At 33.1% G+C, this 27,549-nt stretch overlaps 1 protein-coding gene across 2 annotated transcripts; it reads right to left on the bottom strand.

Annotated features, from left to right (window-relative positions):
- Positions 1 to 13,166: 13,166 nt before the first annotated feature.
- Positions 13,167 to 17,764, bottom strand: Aprt (adenine phosphoribosyltransferase). 2 transcript variants are annotated; one of them, XM_043423857.1, is made up of 5 exons: positions 17,666 to 17,764; positions 17,213 to 17,439; positions 16,319 to 16,550; positions 15,853 to 15,931; positions 13,167 to 13,436 (listed from the first exon to the last, which is right to left on the bottom strand). In XM_043423857.1, the coding sequence occupies exons 2-5, from the start codon at positions 17,293 to 17,295 to the stop codon at positions 13,297 to 13,299; spliced, it is 534 nt and encodes a 177-aa protein (XP_043279792.1). In that variant the 5' UTR covers positions 17,296 to 17,439; positions 17,666 to 17,764; the 3' UTR covers positions 13,167 to 13,296. The 2 variants fall into 2 exon arrangements, with proteins under 2 accessions (XP_043279792.1, XP_043279791.1); XM_043423856.1 differs by lacking the exon at positions 17,666 to 17,764 and having other exon boundaries at positions 17,213 to 17,578.
- Positions 17,765 to 27,549: the final 9,785 nt, after the last annotated feature.

Here is a 27,549-nt window from a genome sequence, read left to right as displayed (position 1 = left end):
TCGATAGAAATGTTTTAATTGAAATATTTCAACTTATTTTTAATGTTAAAAAAAAATAAATGACGTTTAGAGCGATTTTCATTTGGAGGAAAGATAACCTCACTTTTGACTAATTTCCGGACGAATAACACATGCTTATTTGTCCGGTTAGCAGTACGAGCAGCAACAGCCTATTCGTATATATAACCTATGTACACATGATATATAACCACGCCACTGACAATATATTCGCACTGGACAATATTTCTCGTACTCTGGTTTAATTGAAAGATTATTTCAGTTAACACTTATTTCCAATCGAACGAAATAATGAAATCTTGAAAAGTTTCGTTGAGATACATGCATCGCGCATTTTTTATATTCTTTTTCACACACACATCACAGACTACATTTACGCGGCCGCTTTGATACCGGTTTAATATATCACAAATAACAAAATAAATAGTAATATGCACTTCTTTAGATGATGGAAATTGTTTTTTTATTGATCCCGCACGCACTTCGTAATGTCGAAACTCTGTTCATACGATCAAAAACTGACACATGGTTTGTACATATATATATGTATATCGGTTGAATTTATGACTGCTGTTACCAGCTGTGCTGCGCCGTGTGCTACGTTCTGAAGTTGACGTCAGATTTCCAATCATCAACAACTAATTTCAACAACCAATCACAACGTCTAAAAATGGATGTCGTCAGATCCAACGAATCAGAAACTCGAGAGCATCAAAGTGCCTTTGATTATGTTTATAAAACAGACGCATAAATTCTAGAATGTGTTGGTAACTTTTGCATAATCTTGAGCCCGTGCAAAGTTTTTTCTCAGCAATTACAACACCGATCATGCTGATTTAGGGCGGAATCGAAAGAGAATTACTCAATTGGCTTAAACTTCCATTTTCAAGTTGCTAAATGGCTCCTGAGCTTCGTAATTCAATAAAATCACATGCCAATTTTACCCCCACCACCGCGAATCGTTTTATTCAGACAAAGTATAGACTCGGCGAGAGCCTCGGGCCAGCAGACGACAGGGCTGTCAATGTACTTGTCCCGAGACTCTACCGAGTCTCTTGATAGAGAAGGCAGTTATAAGCCATTGATGAGAGGGGAACTATCGGTGGAACAGTTCCGATCTGGCGTGATCTTTGTTGCAATCCCTTTGGATTACAGAGGCACTACAAAATAAACGATTTACGATCGGCATCCGAGAATGCTTAAGGTTGTTGCTAAATCTTTTGAGAGGGTGGGGGTAAGGGACGGAAGTCCTATGCTTATGCATTGAGTGACGTCAGCAATGTCAACTCATATATAATGAATGATTATATTTAATTCAGATGAACAATGCGAAAATTTTTAACTCTGTGAATGATAATATTGATTATAATTCAGAAATACGTTCATTTCAATCACCCAAAGTTGATAGAAAATTTATTTTCGATGATTGAAAATTGCGTTGAAATACCAACAAAGTTTGGCAACGGTGCGTGTGATTTCTTTATATGCAGCTGTTGGATTGGATGCAGTGAGATCTATGCCTCTGTGTTTTTGTGTCATTTTTTCACCCGGCGTTTGAAAATGATGGAGAAACAAATTCAAAAAAACCTCAAACTCATCGATGGAATGGTCGATTTGTCAGTTCTCGCATTTATAACCATCGCACTATGCTCATTAAAGCTACAAAAAAAACGAAAAGTGATTTGTGACGAGAATGTCAAAAGTTTCGAATCAATTGACGTCGAGGGCCGTTGCATTGTAAAAGTGTGAATCATGAATCTGTCACGGAGTTGCTCTCGTTAGTGTCGTAGTTGCAACGTTGCCGCATTTCTACACGGCAGTCGGAGTTAACCCGAAACCCCGTGTGACACTCATGTACTTCAAACCACAAATGTACGATGATTTATAAGAAGTTGTTGGATCTATTCTCTCGAAACTTGCTTCAAATGAGCAATTCATTACTAAAGGTCATAAATAAACCATTTCAAACGTAATTAATAAAAAAAAAAGAATCTGCTAAATCTTGGTAATGTATGATAAACGTTTGGTGTTCAAATGAACAAAACGTTGTCAAATAAATGCAAAAGTGACGAGTACATCGGATGACGAATGAAAAAAATTAAAAACATAATGGTATGTAAAAAAAAATTACGAAACCAACTGTAAATAATTTCAACAACACAATTAAGAAAAGCTTTCACAAATCGTGAAAAAAACATTATATTTAGAAGAAATACAAATCCGTAATTATATTGTGAAGGAAAAAAAAATTCAAATAGAACGTGAGAAATTCATTCCTACGAGAAGCATCCGGAATTTGAAAAAGTTCTAGTGAATCAAAAAGTTACCAAAAAATCGCATCAAAGGTAAAAGTCATTTGTTACTCTATGGTGACAGATACTTAGAAGAAAATCGATTCTTCTCAGACGTTCAGGATCCCTTGGTATTCACAATATTCGATGTCGAATTCGTGTCGGTACAAAATATGTTTAAATATGTGCTAAAAGTACTTGTCCGGCCCATCACTTTTCATTCAAATTGCTCATTCAAATAAAAATCAGGGCTCTTTTAGATCTGATGGATCACATGTATGCCTACAGAGGGAATTAAGAAAATTATCTCCAAGAGATTTTAACTTAATTGCATTCAATTTTTCTGTAATATACAAGAGATATTATTGTGTATTGATGAAAAAATACCCTTCGGACGATAGGCTGGAGTAGAGAGAGAAAGTGAGAATAAAATGAATATAAAAAGAGTTGAGGTGAAAACAATTTTTCAGGTTTAAGAAGATACATTATCAAGTAATAAAAATAAAAGAGAAAGATATTAAGGTTAGATGAGAGTAACATAAGAGATACGAAAAGAAAAGCGAAAAACGAAAAACGAAAAAGAGGCAGCATCAGGGAGGAGATCAAAAGACAAGAGATAGAGTGAGAGCAGTATAACAACTAACTAACTAGCCTAACTCAAGCTCAAACAAGTAGGCGTAGAGAAAAGCTTTAAAAGCGGAGAAAGATGTAAGGGAAGTGATGTGAAAAGGAAGGGAGTGCCAAAAATACATAGAAGCAAGAGGAAAGGAGTTATGGTAGGTGGAGGTACGATGATTAGGAATAGCAAAGAGTTCCGGAAGACGATTTCGATGAGGTCGAGTTCCAGGGACTGAGCGCGGGAAAAGTGCACATAGATATTCAGGTGCATTGTTGCGTATGATGTTGAAGACAGTGATGCCCAAAAAATAGACCCTCCTAGATCTGACCGACAGCCACCCCAAACGTCTGCGATAGGGGGTAATATGTACATCACGACGGAGATTAAAAATGAAACGGATAGAAGAGTTAACAAGTTTTTGAAGTTTATCATTTTGTTCGTTTGACAGATCGTTGTAAACGAGGCAGCAGTAGTCTAAGATCGGGAATATCAGGGATCGAACGGCAGTAATTTTAACAGAGGGAAGGAGAGATTTTCGGACATAATTTAATCTAAAAAGGGAGAAATTAACTTTACCAGAAAGATCCGTAACATGGTCATGCCAGGACAGGCCAGACGACATGACAACACCCAAATTCTTAGCTCTGGTTACAAAGGGGAGTTTGATTCCCTTGAGTTCGATTTGAGGTAGAGTGAGAGAGAGAGAGAGAGAGAGAGAGAGAGAGAGAGAGAGAGATTTGATTTGATTTGATTTGATTTATTATTGCCTCAGTTAAACTTTTAGGCAAACTGCTAATACAACATCATTGACTATTTTAACATAGTAACCGATATTCAAGAGTACATTAATAATCGTTGAATAATGAGTACATCGAATATAAATACATGCGTCATTTGATATGACATCAGATGGAATATAAGCATAAAATTTATAAATGAAGTAGACTATAAACTACTGGGTATAATCATCGCGACTACGTGATATCACCGTGAGCAGACACCGAGAAATAGCACAACTGTTTCAGAAACAATATTCGTATAAATTGGCGTGACGAATTAATGACTGATCAAAGTCCAGCACGCTCAGCAACAAGTAGAGACGTGTACAACCTGAGCTTGAACACTCCTAGACTCGAGGCAGATGTGATTTCGGGTGGAAGCGAGTGCCAATAGTAACATCCGGAAACCCGGAAAGAATCGCGAAATGTTTGAGTACTGAAAGCAGGAGAGAGAGAGAGAGAGAGAGAGAGAGAGAGAGAGAGAGAGAGAGAGAGAGAGAGAGCTGATGGGACAGAGCGGAGGCATGGATTTTTTTTCTAATGTTTCAGAATCCTGACTGATCTCTAGTCCTGTCTCTAGATATATATAGCAATAAACTCTAACCTTTCTAAATATTTTATACCATCAATCCGAATGTTGTTGACAATTTTCGATTTGTCTCCATTACATATAACACTGTTGGATTCCTCGGCCTTTATTTCTCTTTTTTTCTTCTTCACTTTTTTTCACCACTTTTACCAAAATATTGTCCTGCCTTTATCTATTTTCTACAGAACCGGAAAAATTGGAACAGTGTCGGTGAACTATCAGATTCGCGATCTTTATAACCTTATCTAGTTAGCATTTCTAACATACCATACGTCATATCATAACGAAAATATATAGGCATATACTTGTACTATAGACCGGGATATCGGTGAACTGTCAAATTCGCGATCTTTATAACCTCATCATCTATCAGCATAAACAACACACCATACGTTATACGTCATGAAAATATATAGGTATATACTTGCATTTTGGCACCAGAAAAACAATATATAGGTATATAAAATGTATTATGGCACCAGATTTGTCACTAAATAAAACAAATAAACATCAAAAATGTGTGCGAAAATCCGAGACCATTTTTGATGCAATTAAAAAATAAATAATTAATATCTCTTCAACGCATTAAGCTACAGAGTTCGAAGAGGTCGCAATCGAAAGAAAAAAAAAATAAAAAATATGTCAACTTATAATCTTCTCCGGAATGCTATAATTAATTAATTATTGAAGAAACAAATTTTGAAAATTTTCGAAAACAATTGGTCGCTATTGCTCCGGTAAAGAGTCTCTGGCAGCAACTCATCATATATATAAATGTACTTGTCTCAGAGTCGCTGCCACGACTCTAGATATGATCGTAAGGCAGTCACATATTTTCAGTGATTTCTTGTTATTTTAGTCGGTAAACTATCTGTTCCTTTCAATAAAATCATTCTATATATCGTCCTAATCCGAACTGTCGTTTTTCAAATGAATTTCTTCATTAATAAGAGTGATATAAGCAAAAAAGTGTGAAAGCAACGACTGTGTCCCATTCAACAGATGCGTAATGAAATTACAATTTTGCTCAACTTCAACGTTTAATTTCTCCGAAACTAGTTCGGTAACCTCAATTTTCCTTGAAACAGTGTATTCAGGAAATATGTATCAACAAATAGGAAAATTTTCATCAATATCTATTCATGTCAAAAATTTTAAGCAACAACCTTAAAAAAACTTGGTTTAAATAAGACCCATCAACTATGCTCTATTTTTTGGCATAGAATATCTCTAATGATCGTTGATAAAGAGCTAATACTATGATGATTCGATTAAATTCGGCCCATTTTTCGGAAAGTTATAGGGAAAAGAAAAAAAAATCTCTATTTTTTTCCGAAAATCATAACTTATTATCCAATTGACTAAAAATACTGGAAAAAATCAAGAGAGCTCCTTTCAATGGTTATAACAACGTAAAACATTTTGAATCAAATCAAAAATCCAAAAGTTTTGAAGTGGCTGATTTGATATGGAATGCCCCATATAAATTATATTATATATTAATTATAATAAAATATTTATTATATTATATAATTATAATAAAATATTTATTATAATAATATTTTATTATTAATTAATATTAATAAATAAAATATATATTATATAAATATATACTAGGGTGTGTCATTTCAGGGCAACATTTTTTTTTCAGGTGCTCACTCAAAAATCTTCAGTTTATACATAAAAAAAAATTGTCGCGAAAGGAGAACGCTGTTAAAAAATATTTAGAGGTTCATCATCGGCCGTATAGTTCTCCCATTTAAATAACATTGAAAATGTGCTTCCTTTCATTGATATTGGTATTTCTCAGTCCGATTTTATATCGTGGGGTTGTATGGGTGAGTTTTTGTAGGAAATTGAATTGGCTACAAAAAAAGTCCTTTCAGAAAAAACGTTCCAATCAATTATTTCCGAACTATTCCTATTCAAAGCGAATTTTAGATGAAAACATGTGTTTAAATTCACTTTTCGACTGATTTTTCAAAGATATCGTAAATGAAAATTTGATATAAAATTGAATTTCCTTTTAAGGAGTTTCGGTATAGAAGTCAAAATATTAAGAAATTGATTAAATTTGGTGATAATGTTCTTCAACATCAAGTGCGAAAACACAAATTTTTTCATAATTTTCTTCTACTTAGTTATCGAGTAATTACGCATTAAAGCAGATTTTTTATGCCCGAAATGTATACCTATATATATGGAAACGCTATGCTTATACATGTAAACTTTAGTGATCAATTACTCGATAACTGTGTAGAAGAAAAATCTTAAAAAATTTGTATTGGCAAATTTGGCACTAAAGAATATGTTCACCAAATTTTATAAAATTCTAAACTTTTTGAAATTTTTTATGTTTTTAGCATGGTTTAGCATGGCAACATTGTATCGCCTATACCGAAACTCCTTAAGCAAGTCATGTGAATTAAATTTTTTGATTCAACCTTTCACGACTGACGTGAGCTCAAGATATATTTTACGGATAAATGTTCTAAAAAATTTTTCCATAGCCATAGAATTTTCTTTTAATACCTTTTGTGATGTTAAGAATATCGAATGTATGGTCTTGTAATTTTGTTTTTCCAAATTTTTAATTTCAGATTCAGATTCGTAGTTAGTTAACCGATAAAATTTCAAGTACCCAGTTTCACAATCGTCAAAAAAAACTTGATGTATTTTGTCCACCATATTATATCGGTGAACTGGAGTTTCCGAATTTGCATTTCGATTTCTAAAGAGCAAAACCAAAGCCTTCGAGTACTGAATTTTATAAAAATCATCAAGAAAATTTCTGTATCTTGTAATGCCACACAGCAGCGCTATCCTGTAGTACGCCGCACGAAATTTACTCGTAGAGCAGCGTATCACGCACAGCGAGCGCACGAATCGACGCGAGCGTATAACGCGCTGCGAGGCCAGTAAATTTAACAAAATCTACAATCTTATTTATACTTAATAGAAATTCGTTTTTGTTCTTCATCAGCTATACAATTGGAAGATGATTCGAAAATACTCGTGAATAGCAAAAAACTAGTCGCGAACATCACACTGAGAAGCATTTTTGGTTCATAGTACCATATATTTACATGTTTCTCTGAGGTGATAAAAATACTTTTATGGTAACGCTCATTCAAAAAAATATGATTGTATTTACTAAATTTTATAAGTCGTTTACATCAAGCGCATATATTAACAGCAACAATGAACTTGCCAAACATATATTGTGTACATGTCACCAAATAATAGTAATACTTTTCCTTCTAAAATAAATAGAATCATTGACGATCAGGTATTGTACTCTCGACTATATGCTCATAGTACGCTTGACAAAGATTTAAGGTACACCACGGAGAGGAAGGATTTTAACAAAAAGACAGAATTTCAACAAACCGAAGAACATTGATTGACGTAAGTGAGACTCGATCCCGGGACTGTTGGAGTTCGAGCCTGGAGCGCTATCCACTGCGCTACCATACGTTCTATAACTAGGATACAAGCAAACGCATATATAAGTCGTCATCACGGTTTATACAGAAGTTTTGTTTTTTTCAGCTATAAAGTATGTGGTAGCGTACTGGATTGCGTTCCAAACTCAAACTCTGGAAGTCCCGGGGTCGAGCCTTCCTCTGATCGACTTTTATTGTTGCACTTTTACTCAGGAGAACGGTATAAACATCCCTTACGGTATAGTTGTCTTAACGATAACAAATAATCATAAATACCTGGAAACATAAGTCTCCGCAAAATTACAGAAATTGTTTCTATCATGAAATATTATAATAATGCCTATTCAATTATAAATATTAATTGCAATATGGATGTTAAAATTCAGTAAGGTTTATTCAAACATGAATATGATACAGTATACCATATTTTTCATATTCAAAACAACTGACTTATTTAAAATTACTTCCATTATCTGATAATTGTGAGGATTTTTACCATGACTATTAGTTACTTTTAAATAACACATGGTCATTTACACCATAGGGATTCCATGTTTTGATGATCATGACAGATATAGTAGCAGCAACCCCTACTTTTTTCTCAACAATGTCCGCAATAAATACGAGAAAAAACATTCACTATCTAATCGGAATTGAATCGAAAAAATTAAATAAAAACAAATTACCGAATATTCGGAATGTTCTGATAACAAATTATCTGAATCTGAAATAAAAAATTTAGATTAAAAAAAAATGACAAGACCGTATATTCAATATTCTTAACATCACAAAAAGTATTAAAAGAAAATTCTATGGCTATGGAAAAATTTCCTAGAACATTTAACCGTAAAATATATCTTGAGTTCACGTCAGTCGTGAAAGGTTTCATATCAAGAGACTCGGTAGAGTCTCGGGACAAGTACATTGACAGCCCTGTCGTCTGCTGGCCCGAGCTCACCGAGACTATCTTTTCTCTGAATAAAACGATTCGCGGTGGTGGGGGTAAAATTGGCGTGTCATTTTGTTCAATTACGGAACTCCCGAGTCATCTGAGGCTTTGAAAATTGAACTTGTAGCTAATTACGAAGTTCTCTGTCGAATGAGTCTAAAATCAGCATGCTCGGTGTCGTAATTTCTGAGAAAAAACTTTGCACGGGCTTAAGATTATGCAAAAGTTACTAACACATTCAGGATTTGACGTATCTGTATACACGTACTCCAACCGCTACAAACATAGGCCCCTTGGCCCCCATGATCACCAATCCCTGGTGAGAGAAATTTTGTTGCAACCAATGAAAGGTGAGAGAATTTTTGGGCCACTGACATTCAAGAAAAAGAGCAAGGAAGTTTGGCGGAAAGCTAAGGAGCTCGAGAGCTCGAAAGTACTCGAAAGTCACCAGCTGAAGTTTCACGTCATGTTGATATTTGGGGTTATGATGTTATGAAGTGCGTGCGGGAAAATAAAAATAATTTTCGCGTCATCTAACGAAGTGCATATTGATATTTATTTTGTTAAAACTTGTGGTATACTAAACCGGTATAAAAGCGGCCGCAAAAATGTAGACTGTGATCTGTGTGTGAAAATAAAAAATATAAAAAAATGCGCGATGCATACGTCAACGAAACTTATCAAGATTTCATTATTTCGTTCGATTGGAAATAAGTGTCAACTGAGATAATCTTTCAATTAAACCAGAGTGCGTGGAATATTCTCCAGTGTAAATATATCATCAGTTGCGTGATTAAAATTAAAATTGTTTATTCAAATAAAAATCAGGGCTTTTCTAGAACTAATGGAGCACAAATATTCATGCAGAGGGAATTTAGAGAGTTATCTTCAAGTAATTTTCATTTAATTGTACTAATTTAATAAGAATGGAAACGAAATGTCCTGTAATATACAAGGGATGTTACTGTGCATCTATAAATAATAAACATTTTGGACAATCAATATGTTCAAGCTTCCAAAATAACTTCCCTGTTTGTATTGCAAGGACGGCAATTTTTACTTCTCACTTCCTTCCAGCGAACGAATTTCATTCAGCATAACTAACCTATACTATTATTAAGAACATTAAACTAATAATAAATCGCATTTCAACAAATGTTTGACCGGATGCTGCCGTACAATTTCGTTTTTTTATGATTGATTTTTATTTGAATGAATAGTGATATTTAAACATAATTTGTATCGATCCAATCGACGTCGAATATTGTGAATAATATCAGAAGCTCCTGAAAGTCTGAAAAGAATTGATTTTCTTATAAGTCTCTGCCACCATAGAGTAAAAAATGACTAGCTTGCATGTGATGTTTTTGGATTTAAATGCTTCTTTCTAAAAGAGCAAGTAATTTTCTACGAAAAAGTTCCTAGAAGTTTGTTTGTGAAACGAAAACTTTGATTTCGACAGTTTTATGAAATTTTTTTTTCTATCGATCCAACTTCGAAGGGTGATAGCACGAGAATGGTTGCTCCAAGCTGAATGTTCATAAGGACTTTCTGTGTAGGGGAATCGATTTTCTTTAAAAACATATCATTGGCGTTTTTGTGCGATTTTTTCCTGAAGAGTTATGATACAATGATCGGAGGTCTCAATCATTTCCTGGGTTATTCTTATGGAAAATCTTCAAACGCAAAGCGCCATTCGAAAAAATTTTTTGGTGAGCTTTCCTTCTGGGATTCTTTTTTTTCACTTTGAATCACCTTTTTCGGCTGAATGCAAAGTAAAAAAAAATATCGTTTTTTTCCGCACACCCTAGTGAACCTATTCACAATTCCTCGATGAAATTATAAAGAAAAAAAAAGTGAATCAATTTGAAAAAATGGAGGTGACCTTGAAATACTCGAAGAACTTTTACTAAATGACCATTGAGTTACTACTTGATGACTCCCTACGAACCGTGCTACTTCTGTAGGAAAGTTTTTTGCTTGTCTGGCAAGAATAGGAAATATTTTTACTGCTAATAGTCTATTGCATCACCCTGTATAATTAAGTATTCCATGTTAGAAAAACGTTTCAAGTATTATTAAGGGTGTATAAGCACTAGGCTCTATTTTAGATAACACTCTAACTCATTTTTTTGTATATTATAGTCCAAGCTTAAAACTTAATCTCTGTGAAATTTCAAGGTCTCTTAAGGTATAACTGGATGGATAGCTCGACCAAAAATTATATCTGATTGGAATTTCCGTACTTCGTGATGCAATAAAAATCTGAAAAAATTCAACAACATTTGGAAAGTTATGAACAACAATTATCAATTATAATATTGCCCCAAAGTTAATAACAAATTGTTTAAACAATTAATTATGCAATAATTTTGCGTTTTTTTACGAATCAAATTTGTTTATTTTTCCGAATGCTCATGAATTTTTTCAGAATTTTCGTGGATTTTTGAAATTTCTTAAAAAAATTTTGAAAAATTTGAATTTTGGATATGTTTTAGAAAACATATTTACAATCAGTTTTGAAAAGTCTCAAGGTTACTGGATCAAAAATGCACAAATAGAGCCAATTAAAAAATTTAAAAAAGAGAATTTCAAAATTCCACGAAAATTCTGAAAAAAATCATGAGCATTCAGAAAAATGCGCACATTCGATTCGTAAAAAAAAACAAGGGTTTATACTCTAAAATTGTTAAAAAATTATTTATTTAAACAATTCATTAATAACTTTTGGGCATATTATTATTGATAATTGTAGTTCATAACTTTCCAAATGTTGCTGAATTTTTTCAGATTTTTATTGCATTACGAATTACGGAAATTCCGATCAGGTACAATTTATCGGTTGGGTTATCCATCCAGTAATACCTTAAGAGCATGGATCAGTCGACTAACCTCACCTCGAATTTTCGAAATGAAAATTCTCCGCTGTCGTTTGACTAATCAAAAAAAGGCTCTGTCAGCGGACGCGGAAAGATGGCAAAAATACGCTGACAGGGGCTTTTCTTTATTGATCAAACCGTGTCGAACATATTCAATTTCGAAAATTGCAGCTATTTCTCTCGCACTCGCGGTGGCGAGATGGCGATTGCTCCATCACCTTAAGAGTATGGATCAGTCGACTAACCTCACTTGAAATTTTCGAAATCGAAATTCTTTAACACAGTTTGACCGAATGAAAAAAGGCTCTGTCAGTCGATTTTTGCCATCGTCCTGCCATCAGCCTACGCAGGACAATGGCAAAAATCGACTGACAGAGCCTTTTTTCAATCGGTCAAACTGTGTCAAAGAATTTCGATTTCGAAATTTGCAACTATCTCTCTCGCACTCACGGTTGCGATATACCAACTGATCCATCCTCTTAACGACTGTTTAGTCAAAATATTTTTTCTTGCTTCCCTAGCCGAAAGTACGCACCGGACTAATAAAATGAATATGGTCGTCCGGAATAATGTTGTATTTCCAGATTCCAGGTTCATAGGAAAGCACATATTCATATAAATTGTCAAGTATAGCGGGAAATATTCATATATAGAAATTGTTCACTATCATGGGACTTTGAATCAGACATGTATCAACGAATTATTTATTTGTACTAATAATATTGTTGTATCATTGTGTGATATTTTGTGTGTGTTTTTTTACTTTTTGTTTATGTTTTTAATGCCCGCCCCGACCAGCAAAACCTCGGCTACGCCTCGGTCCTGCAAAAGTCGGACGGGCGCCCCCCCCCCCCCCCTCCTCGCGATTACTAGTAATTATTGAACGTACTTTCGGCTACGGGATCAAGAAAAATAGTATACAACCCACGGCCTAAATGTTGGATGCCCTGGCATGTGTGACAATTTTCGGGCCTAGGGTCGTAATATACTATTAATCAAAAATACACAGTTTTACGTATCATATATAGCCACAATTACTTCGAAGCCTGTATAAGTCAAAATTTGATGTATTTTTATATCAGATGTTAATCATAAAAAACGTCTATTATATATATGCATTGAACCCTGAGGATTTTAACGGTTCGTTAAAAAAAGGGGGTCAACGGACATCTGAATTAGAAATATAAAGTTAAAGACGACAAATGTTCATGGAATCTCAGGATTTCGTAACCCCGTGATGTTGTGGCAACTTCGCACAACCTATAAATGTAAACATTTACACAATGCTCTATGGAACTTTTTTGTCATTATGGAAAGCTCTAACCTCAACTGTCAGCTGACTACTACGTTCGATGTCGTCAGATGTAAACTTTTCACGGTGCACTACCGAGTCGTGTTAATAACTCCGCATAAAATTCTTTTCCTAATGAAATGAACTTAAATACTATTTACCATTTAAAAATCATTACAAGACTTCTTAATAATATTGTGCTATATATGATTGCCCGTGGTAATTTTTTTGAAAAAATATGGTCAAAGGATATCCATTGATTAGTGTGAACCGCTTTTACATCCTTAAGAAATATATGTATTGAATTATGTTGAATTTGTGCGATTGTTTATTATTATTCATAAATTCCTATGAAAATAAAAGATGAGTGTGCTCTCAAATATTCTAGCTGCTCCAAATTTTCCATAACTGGTACGACTTTATTCAATTTGACGCTCAATCGTACTGTATCAAAGAGTGTACAGGAACTCCAATTTTATGACGACCTTTCAAAGACGAAAGTTCCATCACGACAAGACATTCCACGATCTCTGCACCACAGTTTTCCAAAAGTTCAATTGCTGCTCCCATGGAACCTGTTATCAAAATATAAAAAGAGTACGGATTAAAATGACTACACGAATCTTAAAACTAGCATAAATTAAAGAAATTAAAAAGCTTGAAGATAAAAAAGAAAAATATGCAAATGTTTCGTAAATCCATACACGCCAAGTTTTGTTCAAAAATTTTTTTTGAAAATGTTCCAAAGAGAAAGTTTGAAAAAAAAACATCATCTATAGTTGATCTGACTAGAATGATAATTTTATTTTGTGCAGAAAGAAAATAAATAAGCCATGAATGTAGGATTAATTTAAAAGTAGTAAAAATGATTTCGAGCAGTAATTATATATAGATAAGATTGCGACTTTTTAATATCTGGCGTACTTTTTACCATTCTTGAATAGTTTTATTATTACAGCAGTATGAAAGATGTTGGGAGCTCAGATATTTTTCTTCTGACCGTGATATCAAGAGCTCCCACGAAGAAATTCGTACAGTCAAGAAAAGAGTAATAGTAACAGTAACGATACGGTGACTGCACGACATGGCACATATGCCGTTACAAACACGTTGTATCCGTCCGAACATATGACTGATTTGTAACGCCACGATGTGCTTACACCGTGCGTTACGATCTCGTCAAAATCTCAGGGAAGTCCCGTCTGGAGGGTCGTTAACCCTTTTGAGAATTTTATAATTTCCAGGTCGCAAACGAAATAAAAATACCGAAACACGTCCTCCTCTCGTGAGTTTCTGTTGCGATAATTATCATATAGGGATAGGGGTTACTATTGTCAATATCATTAAAATAATAATTCCCATTAAAATTTAAGGCCCCGTCTAATGCCCATTTTTGTTATCTTCCCTTTTCGTGTTAGAGCCGCTTAGAGGAAATTTTGTCTCCCGTTAATTCTTTTGATTTTTAACAAGGGATTGGAAAGGTGTTGATTTTGCAACGCAATAAATTTGGTCACGGCGACATCTGTCTTTGCCTTCCGTTTTATAACTCATCGTTTTCTTTTTGAATTATTCTTACGACGCATTCAAAGTTGAGCGAATTAGTTCTTAATAGAATCCCAGGCAAAAAAAAATAGAATCGTGGCCGTATGCAAAAATCTCTTCTATTAAATATTTTGTTTATTTCTCGTTTCATTCAGGTTTTCTACCAAGAGACTCGTCAGAGTCTCGGGACAACTACATTGACAGCACTATCGACTGCTCGCTCAAGGCTCTCGCCGCGACTAAGAGCAGAACCATTGGATTTCGCATAATTTCTCGGGAGGGGTCTTTTAATTTTGCCCAAACTTGAGTCCTTCGAAATACTTCAAAAACTATCCCTAAATATCAAATTTCAACTTTCCAAGTGTTCAAGGGCACGAGAACACTCACCTAAATTGTTGTGAACATCGAAGTTGATAGAAATCCGTGGTGCACGGTCAAAGTTAGCGATTTTTCGTAAAATTTCGAAAATAACGAACTTTGAAATGATATCTCTCTAAGCTTCTCCATGAAATCCAAATTTTTGGCAAGACTCACTTGAAGGGTTAAAAAACGAACAAATGCGTCATATTAAATGTCAATTAAGCTAGAAATAAACCTGTACCATCAATTTGGAAATGGCCGCTTTATTGAAATTTTCACTTCATTTATAACTTGATTACAATGAAAGACCTCTTGATCTGGACGACTAAACCACATTCTTCTATAATCTAGATGGTACACTGAAAGAGATGGAACCAGTTTTATTTGACTCAAACGTAAAGTCTTTGTGAATCATCATCTTAAAACGAGGCAAAAAATGGTCATTTTTTTATGTTTATAAGGCTGGTTTTCGTGACCTTGAACACTTGGAAAGTTGAAATTTGGTATTTGGGGATAGTTTTTGAAGTATTTCGAAGTACTCAAGTTTGGGCAAAATTAAAAGACCCCTCCCGAGAAATTATGCGAAATCCAATGGATCTGCTCATATAAAATCGCTCGGGAGAACGCCCAAAATAACATTAAAAAATTAGCACGATCGACGTGGGAGCCCATTTTCTAAATATTTACCAATATAGAATACCTCATATATTTCCTTGAACAGCTGACACAACAGTACAATAGATTTTTCGCTGATAAATAAAAGCTCGTAATCAACGAAGAAAAGTAGAAGCGAGAAAAAATATATATTGAACTGTAACACATTCTTCATTTCACTTTTATTATGTTGGAAACATTAAATAATTGCGAATGTAGCTTTATCATTTCATGTTACTGTATTTTTCTTAGTAATGAACCCATCTTATTTTGTGCAAAGTCCATGAATAACAAAATCATAATTTTAAAGAGTTGCAAGATTGGATTTGAGAAATATAATGAACCCATACCTTCAGCTCAGATTCAGAAACTATGTTACAACATGCATTCTTTTTGTGACGTTTCTTTTGCATTTGGAAAGAACTATATACTTACCACCGGTTGCCAGTAAATCATCAACAATCAAAATTCTAGTTCCCCTATCAATATTATCGGCTTGGATTTCAAATATTTCCTGTAACAATAGAAGAATTAATCATAAAACATATTTGATGGTAAAAATATTCATGAAATTCTCATGCTGAAGTTGACATTTTAATTTTTATCGTCTATTACAAAAAAAAAAAAATAACGCTACAGCTTTGTGTGTATTATATGCAATAAGTAAGAAAAGCAACAGATTGCATGGCGCTAGTTGGTGCTAGAATTGAAGGCTAATACATATGTGCACTAATGTGTCCCCTTCATCCACAATGTAAAGCTTATTTTTTTACACTCATTGCATGAAATACGATTTTGCAATACTCTGGAAAAAAATGGCTAGATAGCTGGATCATTTACACTTATCGGAATACAGATTGTACTTATTTCTACGTATTTAAAATCTTTTGCCAGCACTCACTTCACCATATTCCAATGTATAACTTTTCTGCACAACGTATCCTGGCAGTTTCCCTTTTTTCCTAATAGGGAGAAAAGGCTTTCCCAGTTCAACACTGATGAGAGGGCCAATGAGAAACCCTCGAGAATCTAAACCAACGATCTTGTCTACTTGGAGTAGAAGAGTGTGTTCCACTAACAAATCCTTCAGAGCTCGCATGGCAATCACATTTTGAAAGATGCCAAAAACATCCCTGTTGTGTTAAAGAATTCATTTTCATTGACTTTAATTTGAATGTCCATAAAATTTTATCAGAACCATCCATTTTGAAAAAAATATTAACTGTTCATATATTTCAAACATCAGTTTTGAATGGGCTTTTTTCAATTTAATCAAATTTTACCACAGCAGTAGTAATTTCCAAAAAATTAGTCAAAAGTAAAGTTTGTAACTTCCTTATGGACAACAATTGCTAACCAATAGAAATTCTACTTAGCGTGATCAAAGGTTTCAATTTTTCGTTAAACTTTATTATTTTAGCACAACACTGCTTCATTTGAATTATCACACATGACTTAAAAATCGTCACGTTTGAATATATAAAAGTGCAGTAAGCATTCATAAAAATTACTAATTCATGAGAACTTGCATATCGTGTCAAAAGATGTTATTGCGCATCTGTGATATCTTACTTATGCAGACAAGTTGCTGAATTGTTTCTGAAAAGTACATTTTCTTGCACTTTTCCCTACCTTTGTGATAAGTATTCACGAAGGATTCATTATACTTATTTCAATTTACCTCGATTCCTGTATATATCAACAAATATTTAAGAATACTTGGATAATAATGTAAGGGTTGAAATAAGATTCTACACTCGATTATATTATAAATATAACAGCAATAGATACCAACCGGAACAATATTCCATCTTTAGGAAAATTATGATAAGTCTGAACAGCTTCTCTCACAACTTGAAGTTTTTTGCTCTTTTCCATAATTTCCTTAGAAGTATCGGTCTTGTTCAGTTTTGCAAATAGTATTTTGTATACGTTAATCGCCACGGTATGACCGATATGGACTAAAGCTACGCAGACCGATGCATGGAATAAGTGAGCTTTCTTTCAACATACATCTGTAAACTACATGCATTAAGTTTAGTATAACAGCGTTGATACTAATACAATATTAAATTTCATGATATATAATGACACAGATGAATAACAACGATAGCAACAAAAATTGAGTGCAGTCTGCAAGCAAGTGTCTACACTACAACTTCAAATAACACGTGAGCTGCTCAGCTGTTTAATGATCTTTGAGTTTTGATCTTTTCAATTATTTATGCTCTTGGTGGTCCCTTAGTACCTTTGGGTAGTGTATTGAAATGTCTGTAACATCTGAATTTTTTTATAAATAATTGACTGAATATTGATATCTAAACATGATCTGTGACGAATGCGTAATTCGTCACTAGAGTGCGCTGATTTCTGCGCTAGGAACCGCGAATTTGGGAATTTCGTACTTTAGCATTTCATACTGATTTGATAATTTGATCATTGAAATATTAATAAATGAGAGAAACGTGACCGACTTGGCTGACTAATATATAAGTATACCATAAACACTAACTGCTAGTCCATAAAATATAAACCATAAACTTCCCCAAGGGAAAAAAAGGTTGGGACAAGTACATTGATGGTGTCGTGTTTGCTGATAATTCCATCCATAAAAAAAACTTGGAAACCGATGCCTCATTCTTCTTATTTGATTCGAACAGCTAAATCAATTGAAAAAAGTTACCACTTGAATTATGTGCAGCACTAAAATTTATGATATCAATCGGTGGACAAGTATTTTATTAGTAACTGCAAATTTCAATATTATGGAATTGTTCTAAGAAGCTTTTAAATCCAAAAAAATCACATGCAAGCTAGTCATTTCTTATATACTCTATGGTGGCAGAGACTTATAAGAAAATCGATTCTTTTCAGACTTTCAGGAGCTTCTGATATTATTCACAATATTCGACGTCGATTGGATCGATACAAATTATGTTTAAATATGAGTTAAAAGTACTTGTCCGGCCCATCACTTTCCGTTTAAATTGTTTATCCAAATAAAAATCAGGGCTTGTCTAGAACTGATGTATCACAAGTATTCACGTAGAGGGAATTGAGATAATTATCTTCAAGTAATTTTTATTTAATTGCACTAATTTAATAAAAAACATAAACAAATTGTTCCGCAATATACAAGGGATATTAATCTACATCAATAAATGAAAAAAATTTTGAACATTAAAGATGCTCAAGCTTGAAAAAATAACTCCCCAGATTGTATTGGAATGACGGCAATTTTTACTTCTCACTTTTTCCAGCGAACGAATTTCATTCGGTATAACTATAGTTATACCGAATTTTTTTTTGATTTATTTGAATATTTATTTGAATAAACAATTTTAATGGGAAGTGATGGGCCGGACAAGTACTTTTAACTCATATTTAAACATAATTTGTATCGATCCAATCGACGTCGAATATTGTGAATATTTACATGTAAGTTGACATATTTTTTATTTTTTTTTTCTTTCGATTGTGACCTCTTCGAACTCTGTAGCTTAAGGAGTTTCGGTAGAAAAGTCAAAATATTAAGAAATTGATCAAATTTGGTGATAATGTTCTTCAACATCAAGTGCGAAAACACAAATTTTTTCAAAATTTTCTTCTACTTAGTTATCGAGTAATTACGCATTAAAGCAGATTTCTTATGCCCGGAATGTATACCTATATATATGGAAACGCTATGCTTATACACGTAAACTTTAGTGATCAATTACTCGATAACTGTGTAGAAGAAAAATCTTAAAAAATGTGTATTGTCAAATTTGGCACTAAAGAATATGTTCACCAAATTTTATAAAATTCTAAACTTTTTGAAATTTTTTATGTTTTTAGCATGGTTTAGCATGGCAACATTGTATCGCCTATACCGAAACTCCTTAATGCGTTGAAGAAATATTAATTATTTATTTTTTAATTGCATCAAAAAATGTGTCGAATTTTCGCACACATTTTTGATGTTTATTTGTTTTATTTAGTGACAAATCTGGTGCCACAATACATTTTATATATCTATATATTGTTTTTCTGGTGCCATAATACAAGTATATACTTATATATTTTCATGACGTATAACGTATGGTGTGTTGTTTATGCTGATAGATGATGAGGTTATAAAGATCGCGAATTTGACAGTTCACCGATATCCCGGTCTGTAGCACAAGTAGTATATACCTAAACCATAAACTTCCCCTAGGGAAAAAAAAGGTTGGGACAAGTACATTGATGGACCCTCGTTTGCTGATAATTCCACCCATAAAAAAAACTTTAAACAAAATTTTTTTTTAATTGTAAAAAAAATTATTTCATAAAAAAAAATACAGAACAATTCGAAAAAAATTTTACAAATCTTGAAAAAACGTTATATTAAAAAAAAAAACTAATTTGCATGTATTTTTTAAAGTGTCAAAAGAATCAAATAACAAGTAAAAAATAATAAACCGAAAAATTGCCCTTGAAATAATTTTGGAAACCGATGCCGCATTCTTCTTATTTGATTCGAACAGCTAAATCAATTGAAAAAAATTCCATCTAATTTACGTGCAACATTAAAATTTATTATATCAATTCGAGGCCAAGTATTTTCTAATGAATTGAAAAAAGTTACCATTTGAATTACGTGCAGCACTAAAATTTATGATATCGATCGAAGGACAAGTATTTTATTAGTAACTCCAAATTTTTGACATTATTGAATTGTTCCAAGAAGCTTTCAAATCCAAAAGAATCACATGCAAGCTAGTCATTTCTTACTCTATGGTGGCAGAGACTTATAAGAAAATCGATTCTTCTCAGACTTTCAGGATCCTCTGGTATTATTCACAAAATTCGACGGCGATTGGATCGATACAAATTATGTTTAAATATGTGTTAAAAGTACTTGTCCGGCCCATCACTTTCCGTTTAAATTGTTTATCCAAATAAAAATCAGGGCTTGTCTAGAACTGATGTATCACAAGTATTCACGTAGAGGGAATTGAGATAATTATCTTCAAGTAATTTTTATTTAATTGCACTAATTTAATAAAAAACATAAACAAATTGTTCCGCAATATACAAGGGATATTAATCTACATCAATAAATGAAAAAAATTGTACATAATGTATATGTTCAAGCTTCCAAAATGACTCTGCAGTTTACATTCGATGACGGCAATTTTTACTTCCCACTTATTCTTCCAGCGAACGAGTTCCATTCGAAATAAGAACTGTCTATACTATTATTAAGAACATTAAATTAATAATGAATCGCATTTCAACAAACTTTTAACGAGATTCTGCCGTGCCATTTCGTTTTTTTATAATTGATTCTTTATTGAATGAATAGTGATGGGCCGGACAAGTACTTTTAACACATATTTAAACATAATTTGTATCGATCCAATCGACGTCGAATTTTGTGAATAATACCAGAGGATCCTGAAAGTCTGAGAAGAATCGATTTTCTTATAAGTCTCTGCCACCATAGAGTAAGAAATGACTAGCTTGCATGTGATTCTTTTGGATTTGAAAGGTTCTTGGAACAATTCAATAATGTCAAAATTTGGAGTTACTAATACAATACTTGTCCACCGATTGATATCATAAATTTTAGTGCTGCACGTAATTCAAATGGTAACTTTTTTTAATTCATTAGAAAATACTTGGCCTCGAATTGATATAATAAATTTTAATGTTGCACGTAAATTAGATGGAATTTTTTTTAATTGATTTAGCTGTTCGAATCAAATAAGAAGAATGAGGCATCGGTTTCCAAAATGATTTCAAGGGCGATTTTTCGGTTTATTATTTTTTACTTGTTATTTAATTCTTTTGACACTTTAAAAAATAGATGCAGATTAGTTTTTTTTTTAATATAACATTTTTTCAAGATTTGTAAAATTTTTTTCGAATTGTTCTGTATTTTTTTTTATGAAATAATTTTTTTTACAATTAAAAAAAAATTTTGTTTAAAGTTTTTTTTATGGGTGGAATTATCAGCAAACGAGGGACCATCAATGTACTTGTCCCAACCTTTTTTTCCCCTAGGGGAAGTTTATGGTTTGATATCACGTCTTTTTTCTCAAAAGATCCTTATTTATGTTCAGATGACTATAAGATTTTAGTTTAAATTTCTATGAATTGTTTATAATTTTCGGCGTATAACGTTGGTTTTCACGAAAAAAGACCTATTTTTCGTCGAAATTTTACTGGAAATATTTCGATAGAGGTTTATTCTTGGACTTCTGACATTTATTATGCCAGAACTCAAAGCAGCAAAAAAAACTGAGCGTACTTAATTCAACAGAGCAACGGAATTCAAAGACGTTTAAGGTATCTGCATTGGTTTTGGAGAAAAACAATTTCAGGAGAATTCACGAATGAATTTAAAAGTTTAAAAACTCAGAATAAAATAGAAAACGGAAAATTTAGGAATTTAGAAAAGCTGAAGACGTTTGTGATGAATTTTTGAGATTACATGTTACGGTTGGAGTAAAAAATTTAAATGATTGGCACACATGCTGCGACACAAAAATATGAAAGTTTGGAGGTATTCGCTTCATACCGCAGTAATACAAACTTCAATAGTATTTAAAAAGAAATACTTTAAAACTTACTAAACCAAGTTCTATTACTCATTCTCATAATCAAAGATAGGGGGTGATACTTAACACACATATTTATGCACAGAAATTTCAGAGTTCGCAGGTATCTGCTGCGATTCAATGTATCTGCACAATAAATTTTGAAGACAGCAATTTAAAATCTATCCATAAATGAGCAACTGAAGACTTCTGTGATGAGTGTTCACTTCATATATATGTTACAGTTAGTTTTAAAAAGTAAAATGAGTGGCACAGTATATCAATTTTATAATTCTCAGATTTTTGCTGTATTTCAATAATCCAAATCTATAGTATTATAGAGAAAAGTTGGCAAAAGTCATGATGTTACGTTGAAATGACATAGCGAACATTATATTCAGAAATTCTGTATGTTCCCATGGATGTTAGCAGGCATTATATTTGATCGCATCCAAAACTGAGCAACTGTAGACTTAGCGTAATGAATCTTTTCACTAATAATTCCACATTTGTAGTTTGCAAAGTGGGAATACTCAACATACATGTCATTTCATAAGTATTGTTGTCAAAATTTGTGTTTGCCTACTGCATTCCAAAGATTCGACTTTTCATATGATCAGCAAACAAAGCATCCAATGACTTTTTGGAATAAGTTTCAAAATTTGTTACTCGACAGACCAGGTGGAAAAAGAATAACTACACTTATATCAAGACCAGAAACTGTTTTGAGAATCTGATGTACAAAATGTGAGATTGATGATCATAGCTGGAAACCTCTTGAATCACGTTACCACAATCAGCATGAAGAAATAGTAGAAAATCATAGGACACATATTAGGCAATTAATTAATGATATGTATCGATCCGCTGCAAACCGATGGAGTGAAAACAAGGATCGGAGAGGGCAGAGCCAAACTGAATATGAAGCAAAATATGGGAAACATGAGAAATAAATTAGAAAACATTTATTCAATTAAAGTTTACAACATCATTCTAACAGTTCTGTGTGTTTTTGTTGTATTTATTCATATATATAATCTGACGCCTTCATATATATAACCTAGCCTACTGACAATATATTTACACTGGACAATATTTCTCGCACTCTGATTTAATTGAAAGATTATTTTAGTTAACGCTTATTTCCAGTCGAACAAAATAATGAAATCTTGAAAAGTTTTCGTTGACATATGCATCGCGCATTTTTTATATCCGTTTTCGCACACATATCACAGACTACATTTACGCGGCCGCTTTGATACTGGTTTAGTATATCACAAAATTTAACGAAATAAATAGTAATATGCACTTCGTTAGATGACGAAAATTATTTTTAGTTATCCCGCACGCACTTCATAACATCATAACCCCAAACGTCAACATGACGTGAAACTTCGGCTGGTGACTTTCGTGACGTCAGTCCGCGACACCGCCGCGAAGTTAGACCGAGGGACATGAGGCCTTTGATGGTATTAATTATATACAGCCATGTCAAATTTCTAAATGTGTTAGTAACTTTTGCATAATCTTGAGCCTGTGCAAAGTTTTTTCTCAGCAATTACGCTACTGATCGTGTTGGTTTCGGACTCATTCGAAAGAGATTTTGAAATTTAGTCTCCAAACTAATTTTCGCTTAACAAAACATCTCTTGAGCTCCGCAATTCTAGAAAATGACATGCCAGTTTTACCCCCACCACCGCAAATCAAGAGACTCGGTAGAGTCTCGGGACAAGTACATTGACAGCCCTGTCGTCCGCTGGCCCGAGGCTCTCGCCGAGACTATACTTTCTCTGAATAAAACGATTCGCGGTGGTGGGGGTAAAATTGGCATGTGATTTTCTTTAATTGCGAAGCCTATGAGTTATGTACGACTTTGAAAATTGAACTTTCAGCTAATTAAGAAATTCTCTTTCGATTGCGCCCAAAATCAATACGATCGGTGGCGTAATTGCTGAGAAAAAACTTTGCACGGGCTCAAGATTATGCAAAAGTTACTAACACATCTATGGATTTACTGTGTCTGTACAGAACACCATCAAAGGCCTCTTGATGCCAGCTATAACCCATTTCTATGGAAGCTCGGGTCCCGGGATCACGGCTACAGAAATAATGAGTTGTGATTGGTCAGGACACTTGCTGTACCGTTCCAGCGGAATACAGTTTATGAATATATATACAAGACCATCAGTCAGCCGTCAGTTATTGATGTTATAACAAACGGATTTTCGACATTACGAAGTGCGGGGTGACAAAAAAATATTTTTCATCTAATAAAGTGTTAAATATGTATTTATTTTATTAAAAATAGTGGTATGTGGTGTCATACAGTATTACGAAAACCAGACATATAGTGACTTTGACGTGATATATAATACATCCATCTGTCAGTTTTTGATGGCATGAGCAAATTAATAGCAACAGCGATCTGAATGATAAAATTTCGGAGAAATAGTGCGAGCTGTATGAATTCGATTCAAAATTCTTATATGACTATAAAAAAAAAATGTTATGTAAGTTTTGTGAAAACCATGTGGGTTAGTTTACGCTCATCGCAATCGGTTCGCGAGTGTTTGTTATATAGAACATATATTAGTATTGGGAAATTTCTCCTTGTACAAATTCTTTGATATTTTACGTTTATTTATGACATAATTTTGTTGCAATCCTGGTTCTGGTTCTTCAAAAATTTTCAACGGGAGTTATGTGAGAAAAATAAACTTTCGCTCATTATATAACCTCTCAAACGTTCTTTCCAAACAGAAATTTTATGTTGTGTAATTACATTATAGAAAAAATATGCGTGATTGTATGTAAATGAAAGCAAATAAATGTTGAAAAACTTCGGTCAAGTAAAAGTGTCTAATTCAATGTATTATTGTCATATTTTCTTTCATTTCGTTTGGCCGTGTTCACCGGGCCCTTTTTCCCACCTCCTTAGCTTACAGTGTATCCATACCAATTTCTATTCATTCTCTAGACAATTCGAGTGACATTCGTATTTCTATTTCCTCATATTGATGTCAATAAATTGGAAAATTCATATCAAAAAATAAGTCATTGGTTGCTTATTTTTCGTGATATCAAAATTTGTATCTTCCAAATGCAATGAACACATCTTAAGTTTGACAACATGATGAAGCGACACGTATATTGAGTATTTCCAGACCATGTTTACGATTGACATTATGGATTAAAAAATTCATGTGTGTGAGTCTACGCCTGATCATTTCTGGATGTGATCAAATATTTTGTCTGTGTATAACCATGGAGACATACTAAATTACACTATTTGATTTACTTCAACATGCAGCGTATCTGTCTGTCACTTTTTACACTATTTGATTTACTTCAACATGCAGCGTATCTGTCACTTTATTTATTGAATATCCCATAATAAGTTTCAAAAATGTGGTTCGGGTAATTTTAAAGTTTTTTGCCCCATAGCACCAAAGTTTGTATTACTGGTACGCAGCGAATACCTATGAACTTTGATATTCCTGCGAAGCGGTAGGTGTGCCAATCTTTTCACTTTTTGGTTCCAACTGTAATATATGAATGAGATACATGAAACAATTATGCGTTCTGTTCACTTTCAAGTGCGCTGTCTTTTTTCCTTTTAGTTTTGGCATAATAAATTTTATGAATCGGTGGTAATTTTTTCTGTCTGTACCAAAATTTAGATGAATAAATCGCAGCGAATACTTGCAAATTTGGAAAATTCTGTGTATTGACATGCATGCCAGGTATTAGTACTTCCTTTTTTTGATTATGGAATATGGATATCTACAAATAATAAAAATTATACATGAATTATAGGATTTGGAAATGGATTATAAATAATAATCAATAATAAAAAATAATGATGAATGATACAAAAAGTCAGCGATGGCCTGTTTATGAATGGCATAAGAAGTTATGTTTTCAAAATGCAATGCTCATATTAAAAAGTAAGCAATTCTGTTGGTCTTGACGCACTTCATACTTTTTCTTTTGTCCGGTTGAACCTTGGTGGCTACATGCAGAGTTTGAAAATTTTGTGCATCGACGTGGGTGCGTCAACTTTCTATCTCTGGGAATGATAATACGAATGGAAAAGATTGCTTCAAAAAGTCCTTGGAAGCACGTTTTTTAATGAAATAAAAATAACTAGCATTAGAATTCATTAAACATATGTGAAAATTGCGAATTCTGGTGGACTTGGTGAACATTATATATATTTTTTTCTTTCTCCTTCTGTCAAATTTTAAGGAAAATCAATCGAAAAATTCGTTTCATTGAAAAATCTTCATGTTTTCTTTATTCACAATGATTTCATCAAAACAGATGAAAACAAAATTTATAAATGAAGGGGGAAAATTCCACAATGATACAAAATATTGAAAAACCTTACGGAATATGATTTTAATCCCAAAAAATTATAGACACGTTCGAAATGGTTGAAAAATTGAGGATATCACTTCAAACATTCGAAGAATATCAAACTGTTATAAATTGTACAAAACTTAAAGAAAATCATTGGAGAAAGGAGAATTATTTTTAAATATCACAATAGAAACATTGGAGAACTTGAGAAAATCTTATTTAAGAATATTTTTTGTGGTTTAGAACTACCACAGAAAAAAGATTTGATATCAAGCCGTAAAAATCCTTTCTCGGAGAAAAAAAATTTGGACAATTACATTGATGATCGCTCGTTTTCGCATTATACCAAAAAAAATGTAAACAAAACTTCTTAAATCACACAACAAAAATGATTTCGAACCGTAAGAAAATATCAAATATATTACAATCCTACAGCATTAGTGTATAATGTTCTTCACTAGTATACTGATTGTGCGGTATCAGTCTTTTTTCAACGAATCAGATGTTACAAGCCAAAATCATATCTCGGCCTCCAACCCGCTTTCCACCGTGCTTTTGGGTTCCTAATTGACAAAACATATTAGAGTACAAGGAAAAAAATCGCTGAAGTCCAACAACAGACCTGTGACGAAATATTTCCAGTACAATTTTGACGAAAAATAGGTCTTTTTTCGTGAAAACCAACGTTATAAGCCGAAAATTATATCTCGGCCTCCAACCCGCTTTCCACCATGCTCTTTGGTTCTTAATTGACAAAACATATTAGAATACAAGGAAAAAAATCGCCAAAGTCCAAGGACAGACTTGTGACGAAATATTTCTAGCACAATTTTGACGAAAAATAGGTCGTTTTTCGTGGAAACCAACGTTATAAGCAGTAAATCGTAAATAATTCATAGCAATTTAAATTAAAATTATATATTCATCAAAACATAAATAAGGAACTTTCGCGAAAAAAGACGTGATATCAAACCATAAACTTCCCCTAGGGAAAAAAAGGTTGGGACAAGTACATTGATGGTCTCTTGTTTCTGGATGGCATAGAAAAAAGATTTAAAACCAGGAAAAAAATTCTATAAAAATAATAAACGAAAAATTGAAAAGTTCAAAAAAATTCAACAATAAAAAACAATCGAAAAAAATTCTGTAAAGAAAAATAAAAATTTTCAAAAAAATTCATAAATATTGAACAAATTGAAAAATG

The sequence above is a fragment of the Venturia canescens genome, chromosome 7 (assembly GCF_019457755.1).
Source record: "Venturia canescens isolate UGA chromosome 7, ASM1945775v1, whole genome shotgun sequence".
Classification (NCBI taxonomy): domain Eukaryota; kingdom Metazoa; phylum Arthropoda; class Insecta; order Hymenoptera; family Ichneumonidae; genus Venturia; species Venturia canescens.
Note: the sequence above shows the minus strand (reverse complement) of the source record. Positions and strands in the feature narration are given on the sequence as shown.